The sequence below is a fragment of the Prosopis cineraria genome, unplaced genomic scaffold (assembly GCF_029017545.1).
Source record: "Prosopis cineraria cultivar Desert tree isolate PC_DT_omini unplaced genomic scaffold, ASM2901754v1 PC3, whole genome shotgun sequence".
NCBI classification, from domain to species: domain Eukaryota; kingdom Viridiplantae; phylum Streptophyta; class Magnoliopsida; order Fabales; family Fabaceae; genus Prosopis; species Prosopis cineraria.
In genome coordinates, this window is record NW_026555334.1 from 40,023,251 (window position 1) to 40,030,240 (window position 6,990).

At 32.4% G+C, this 6,990-nt stretch overlaps 1 protein-coding gene across 1 annotated transcript; it reads right to left on the minus strand.

Annotated features, from left to right (window-relative positions):
- Nucleotides 1–178: 178 nt before the first annotated feature.
- Nucleotides 179–3,248, minus strand: LOC129305603 (2-Cys peroxiredoxin BAS1, chloroplastic-like). The gene is made up of 7 exons (XM_054945590.1): nt 3,180–3,248; nt 2,628–2,870; nt 1,790–1,862; nt 1,463–1,558; nt 1,309–1,388; nt 505–556; nt 179–314 (listed from the first exon to the last, which is right to left on the minus strand). The coding sequence occupies exons 1-6, from the start codon at nt 3,246–3,248 to the stop codon at nt 548–550; spliced, it is 570 nt and encodes a 189-aa protein (XP_054801565.1). The 3' UTR covers nt 179–314; nt 505–547.
- Between the last annotated feature and the right edge of the window lie 3,742 nt (nt 3,249–6,990).

A 6,990-nucleotide genomic window follows, 5' to 3' on the forward strand; every position in this document is an offset into this window, starting at 1 on the left:
ATATTGAAATATAAAATAAAATTATAAATATTAAAATTATGTAAAATTTAGTGCTAATATTTAAAGTTACTAAGCCTTTTTATATTTCTAAAGATTGCAGTGTTTAAAATTTTAAAATAGTTTTAATCTTTCTAATTTTATTTCTTAAAAAAATATAAGGATTATTATTTTAAATAGTTAAAACATACCTGATCAGGAATGAGAACGCAATAGGATTTTGAAATTGATTTGGTGATATCAGAGATCAATGTATACTTCAAATCACCGAGGCCACCAGACTTTCTATCTCTTTGAACCCACGCCAGGAGCAAGAACTACATTTTGATAACAATAACACCTTTAACAAAACTTTTGGGGGTGGGGGGACAAATCAAGAAGCAAATTTTGGAAGCACTATTAGATAGCCTTCAAAACAATAGTTGCCAATGAAGTGTTAGAGAAACTCTATTAAATCATCCATGCAGATTTCCCGCATACAGAGTATAGCGGAAGGCTTAAGGTTACCTCTTTGCTATTGCTAGATGATTTGAAATGGAATCCCCTAATCTCACGATAGCTAGAAAACAAAGGAAAGAAAAGAAAGAGAGAATTAGTAGAGTTAAATATGAGAGGGATTCTTCTAACTCTAGTATGTAGGCATAGTGATGGCAACTGGGTAAGAGCCATCACTAGTCAGGGAACCTGCTTAGAACGTAACAATTTACAGTGCATTAACTTAATCTATAGGCCTTTATTTATAATCCACCATCAGAACTATTTCATTATTTAATTTAAACTAAGCAAATCCTTAAACCTAGATACGATCAGCTGATTTGAGCTACAATTAGGATATTTTTATTATCCTTGATGATATCTCATAACTTAATGATATTGTAAATTGGGATATTAGATTTAAAACAATTTCTATGAATATAATATATTATACTTATAATATATAATAAAATATCTAACATGGAGGTCCAAAAAGTAGATTAACCAAAACACAATTTGATTATCTGTGATTGAATGAAGGTTTCTTCAAGATAATCCCTTTTCCTTAGTGTATGAAGCAATGTCCCGTAACCTATTCCATAAATCATATCTAGCAACTTATAGAATCCAATATGTTATCTAAGTCTCCATCATAGCTTTTCCCTACATCACGTATCTGCTTGAACTGTGATAAATTCAATAATTTCTTCAGTAGCTAATATCAGTAGAAAGAAGCATATGCAAGGTCAAACAAAATTCAAAAGGGTCAAGGGAGGTTGGCTGCATGTGGCAGTAGCAGAGGAAATAAAAATAGGAGAAGAGTCTAAACCAACTTACCACACTATCGACTGAAACACCCAATATCTCAGTGTTTAGTTTCTCAAACTCTGCATATTGGTCACTCAAAGCAGTGATTTCTGCAGACAAGAAACATCGTTTAAGGATCAAGTTATCTGAAATGCCATTTTAGTTTACTGAAATGATAACCAACCTGTTGGACAAACAAATGTGAAGTCCAGCGGGTAGAAAAAGAGGATAACATATTTCTTCCCAATGTATTCAGACAGTTTGACCTGAAACAAAAGTGCTTTAGCCAAACAAAATCTCTATTAATAGCATTCTTCATAAAAGATTAAATAACAAAGAAACAATTAGATTATCATTTCAACAGCTGATAGTCTGAATTTGTCTTTGCTGTGTTCCTTATACACCAGCGTGTAGGAGATTTGAAACACGTTCTAAATGTGCCTTACACTGTGATCATTAGAACAAAACATCCAGCTGCTAATTTAGAAAGAAAGGATTCTTCATTGTCTACCTTGATAAACTCCTGAGCAAAAAGCCTCTGCTTCAAAATCTGGAGCTTGATTTCCCCCTAGTGGACGTTTGCTCTGAAAATGAGAAGAAGAAGATTATGTACTTCAAAGGTCAATCCAGAGAAAATTTGGGGTCCTAGATATAATTTTTTGCCTCACAATTGGGGACTGCAGTTACTGCAGTTGACGAATTAAAAAGACTTTCCAGCAAATAAAAAAGATGGCGTATAATTTACAATCGTTAATGCTTAAATTCCCTTAGGAAGCAAACTTTGACTAAGCTTAATAGTCCAGAACACCAAAGTCCTGTTGAGAATTCTTGGTCTAATAGCTAACGAGTTTCATCTCAACGCAACATATAAACATATGTTGCATCTCACCAACAGATTAAACTAACGATCTGGAAATGCTACATGTGAAAATCAGGCATCCTAAGCCTATAATCATTAATGCAGTTCACGTACAATTTCAAATGTTCAGACATTTGACCATGAACTTGTCCACAGCGAGGGCGTAATAGCAACCTTAGATGGTATGGTTTAACACGAGAGGGGAAAAAAATCATTTTATCCAACAAATATGCAGCAGCTAAAAGCAACAGGCCGACAACACATTAGAATGATTCCAACAAATGCAGACAACATCGTATCCGAGAAGTTCTCGTTCCATAGTGTTGCAATATGATGAATGCCTAAACACAGGTAAGCTACAAAGCAGCCCTAGAAAGGCAACTTTAACACTCACTTAAAGAAACAAGAATGGTGAAGTAGAATAAACGAATAAATAAAGAACAAGACGTGAAGAAAGTTCGTGCAGCCTTGACAACGAAGCTGGGCCTACATCTAGAGGTAGTGTTGAGTGAAGGAGAGGAAGGCAGGGCAGTGCGTACACATGTGTAAAGAGCATTGAAGGAGTTGGGGATGGATAAAGAGAAAGGGGGAGACGTAGTGGGCGAGAAAAGACGAGGGCTTGAAGAGATGAGAAGAGCAGAAGTGGCAGAGGGCGAGGCAACGAGATAGGTAAACTCGCGCTGATGCTATGGCAAGTGCGGAGCTGGGGCTGAAGTATCTGGTGAAGCGACGCCTTTTTTTTTTTAAGTCAAATGAATATATTAGCTAAAAAGTATAAAAGTATTCTTACCATTTAAAAGAAAATTAAAAAGGATAATTACAGAGAAAAAGATCAACATGTCATTACAATTTTGCTTCTCGAACAAAATAGAATTAAAATAACTAAGCAACTGAAGAATATCTTGTGCAAAGCAATCAACTTTTTTTTTCGGGGCCTGATGTTTCCTTTATGAGCTGAAATGGTGATGTGACCTACACTACGCGGACGGTCAATACTATTCATGAAATTGTATATTCAATATAGAATTGCTAATAAGCAAACCAATTCAAAGGTAAGAGGATCCTTATGACAAGTTTTTTGAATCATAAACTTGCTCAACTCATCACCCATCGTACAAAACTTGAGATCCACAAGTGATGAGTTTACCTTTTTTTTTTCACTTTGTAATCTTAATCATTCATTTATTTTTAGAACATTGTGATGACTTAGACTATGAAAAAATTCAAAATGCCTTTTGAATTGGATGTCACCAACGATGATAATGTTGGTTTTCATTGGCAAGCATTCTTGATGAAATTTAGTTGTCCATGAAAGACTCAAATAACTTGATATGAAGAGAATTTAGAAGCCCAATAAAAGGTTTGATTTCTCTTAAACCAAAGGCTAAATAAAATATACATTTAATTTTTTAATTTTGTAAAATATTTTATTTTAGTCTCTTAATTCTATAAAATATTTTTTAATCTTTTAATCTTAACACCGTTAGTTTCATGACAAAAAAATATACATTAACCTTTCAAATACCAACAATATTTTTAAATGTTGACGTATTAAATTTTTTTCTCCAAAATAATAATTATTGGCATAAAAAATAATTATTTAAAACTATTGGTGTTAGAGTTAGTGGATTGGAAAGAAACTTTTTAAAATTAAAAAACTAAATTGAAACCTTATATAAAATTAAAGAACTAAAAGTACACTATAGCCTAAACCAAATTAAGAAAATGAGAAGAAAGATTCCTTCGAACTCCTGAACCTTGTTATTCAATAAAGTGCTTTTGATATAGAGATGATCCATTATACTAGTCTTGTAGTGGAGATGGAACTAGAATGGATAGAATATGAGCCATACTAGATAGCTTTAGTGAAAAGGCAGCCATAGAAAATGTGTTGTAGAGATAAAGGGCAACCATAGAAAATGTGTTGTAGAGATTCATCACAACCACAACAAAAGGTACACAAGATAGATGCTAGTTTGTGATGCTTGAGAAGTTTGTCCCCAATTGGAATAGCGTTATGAACAAGCTTCTAAATAAAGAGCAGCATCTTGTAAGCTGTGATATCTCCCTTATCTAATCATATTTAACACTTAAATCCAAGATAATATTTAAATTAACCCTAATTTGATTACCAAGTTTGTAATATGTAGAAATAGAATCTCAAATTTTCATAAATTAATTTCATCGAAATACGACTTAATAAATCTCAAATCAAAGTTAAATAATGTTTCAGAATCATGAGATATCTCATAAAAGTAAAAAGATTCAAAATCTATTATAAAATATTAAGTTATGAAAAACAGGACAATGCGTCACGATTTGTGCACATGTACTATAGTTGTTTTGCTCTGTGACATGCGCTATGACGTATTTCACATTTTCAAATAGCAATTCTGCCGCCATTTGAAAACAAACCTAAGCAACTTTCAACATGCTCCATTTTCGTGTTCAATATCCGAATGAGATGATCTAAATGTCTATTAAAAACTCTTTTTATATATTAGCTAATGGCACAAGTTTTACTTCCAAATCAAATCGCACAAGGAGGTTAAATACCTGAACATATTTTCACACTTTTTTACAATCAAAGGTGTCCAAAACCCAATACATGTGCCAAAAGCTATTTCTAACACACGAAACATGCCCAGAGGATTCATGACTATTTATACAGCACACCACGCGAACACATACTTAATAGTATCACATTCCACTCCTCAACCTCTTAATAAAAAAAACAAGAAGAAGAGGTCAAAGCATTGCATTTACAAATAAACATTCATAGTTATGATCAAAACAATATCCCTATACTTACACCAATGTTTTAACCCTATTAATACTATAACAATTTACATACAATATTTTAGAGCCCAAAATTTATATCAAATTCATTAACGATAACATAGTGCTGGTGTAAACAAAATACATTCTAATTGACAATGTTTAAACTATTGCACAAAACAAAATAAGATCAAGGGACTATACAAAGGGAATCCTAAATTTTTAAGTCTTAGGAGTCTTTCCCTTTTCTGTACTAAAACTATAGCCTATAAAATATTGAAGGAAAGGAGCGACTCTAACTACTCAGTAATCAAGGTTCACCTATCCTATGTAATTGTATATCAATTGAATTAAATACATAAAAGTAAGTTGATTTCACAAAAACATTCAATTACATGTAATACAAGTTATAACTCCACAATTCATTACACTTTCATATTTCTCAGCTCAATTCACAGAGTACATTATTACACTAAACACAAACATGTGACGATTACTTGAGCACATTCAATCAATGCACATCAGCACTAGAAAATTACCTGTATGACAATGGCATATTCACTATCACAACTCGTCACATGTTTAACAACCATGCAACATGTTAGATGCACACATATGCATGATCGAGTCATCCTTATACCCTCCTTATCTCCTCTAACTAAAATCATATGTTATAATATCAATCAGGGTTTCACTCGTGTGATTGAACTATTCAAGCTCACTAATTATGAGATATGATCGACCAAAGATCACAAAACTTACTCTCAGTTCATGGCTTTTTCTACTCTTGAATCCTTGCGCGTTGTTTACCCTAAGTTAATCTCCTCGATAAACAGGTGAAGATGATTAAATTCTAGTCCTTCGACAAACTAGAGGATAATTTTTTGACAAATAATAGGACAAAGCTAAGCTTTTATGCACTGAAAGGCAAACATACGTACCATATAGATTTTATCTATTCTTCTCCCTAGGTGAACTCTTGCTAAATGATCATGCAATGTATGATGTTTACTCATCTTTACAATTTCAAGTATTCAATATTAACACATTGAGCTTACAATAATATACCACCCAAGTGAGCATCAACATTGTTTTTAGCAATATCCTCATCTTAAATGCTCAATCCTATAACACATTTCAAAATCCTCATCTAGCCACACACAGAGTATTCACCATCTCAACACAACCATACAATCATCACATTACACATCAAACACTTCTCATTTCAATGACGTGTCATGATTTTAATATCATTTTGATTTCAACTCCACATTTTAGTCAAATCAAAGTTAATGCACTATCATAAGATTTATGGCATGCTTTTACATTTACAAACTCAATTATACATGTAAATAAACTCATTTTCACATTAGAATACAATTGACAAACAATTACTCAAAATAAGTTTCTCCCGATTATCTCAAACTTTTGAGAGGTTAATAATTTACCCCTCAATAACTTGCTTTCAAGCTTGCTTTCCAAGCTAAATATGATATCTAAATGATTAATTTACAATTAATCAAGTTTGGGTTCACTAACATTGTCAAACACATACTTCCAACTCTCATTTTCCACTTTTAAAATATCTAATATCTTTATTTCTCACATATAGGCTTACCTATTGGGCTTAATAGCTTCTATCACTCCTAACTAACAATTATTAACTCATATAGAGTCATTAATGTTACAACAACCTTCATAACTCCACATTTATCACCCATTTTCGGGCATTAATCGATCCTATACATAAAAAACGTGTAGGCTCTTCAATCAATTGTTTAAATACTTTAAACATCTCTCATTAACTATATTCAAGTCAATGAATTCGAATCTATAGCTTATCTGGATTGAAAATTAACTCCTATTATCAAACCCTAACAAAAAATTTCAAGAAAATGGATTGAAAAGGAAGAATAACAAGTTAGGGGACTTACCTTTGGAGTTTAGTAGTTTCAAAATGCTCTAATCTTCCTTTAGAAACAAAACCCTAGCATAGCTCCTTGCTTATTCTCATGCTCCCTTTTCTTTCTCTTCTAATTCTTGTATTAGTTTGTGTCTAAAATCTATAGAAAATG

Coding starts and splice junctions, on each gene's coding strand:
- LOC129305603 (XM_054945590.1), bottom strand. CDS start 3,248: ATGGGTGATGAGTTGAGCAAGTTTATGATTCAAAAAACTTGTCATAAG. Junction 2,871..3,179: donor ATCCTCTTACCTTTGAATTG/GTTTGCTTATTA, acceptor AAAAAAAAAAAG/GCGTCGCTTCACCAGATACT. Junction 1,863..2,627: donor ACTCAACACTACCTCTAGAT/GTAGGCCCAGCT, acceptor TCTCATTTTCAG/AGCAAACGTCCACTAGGGGG.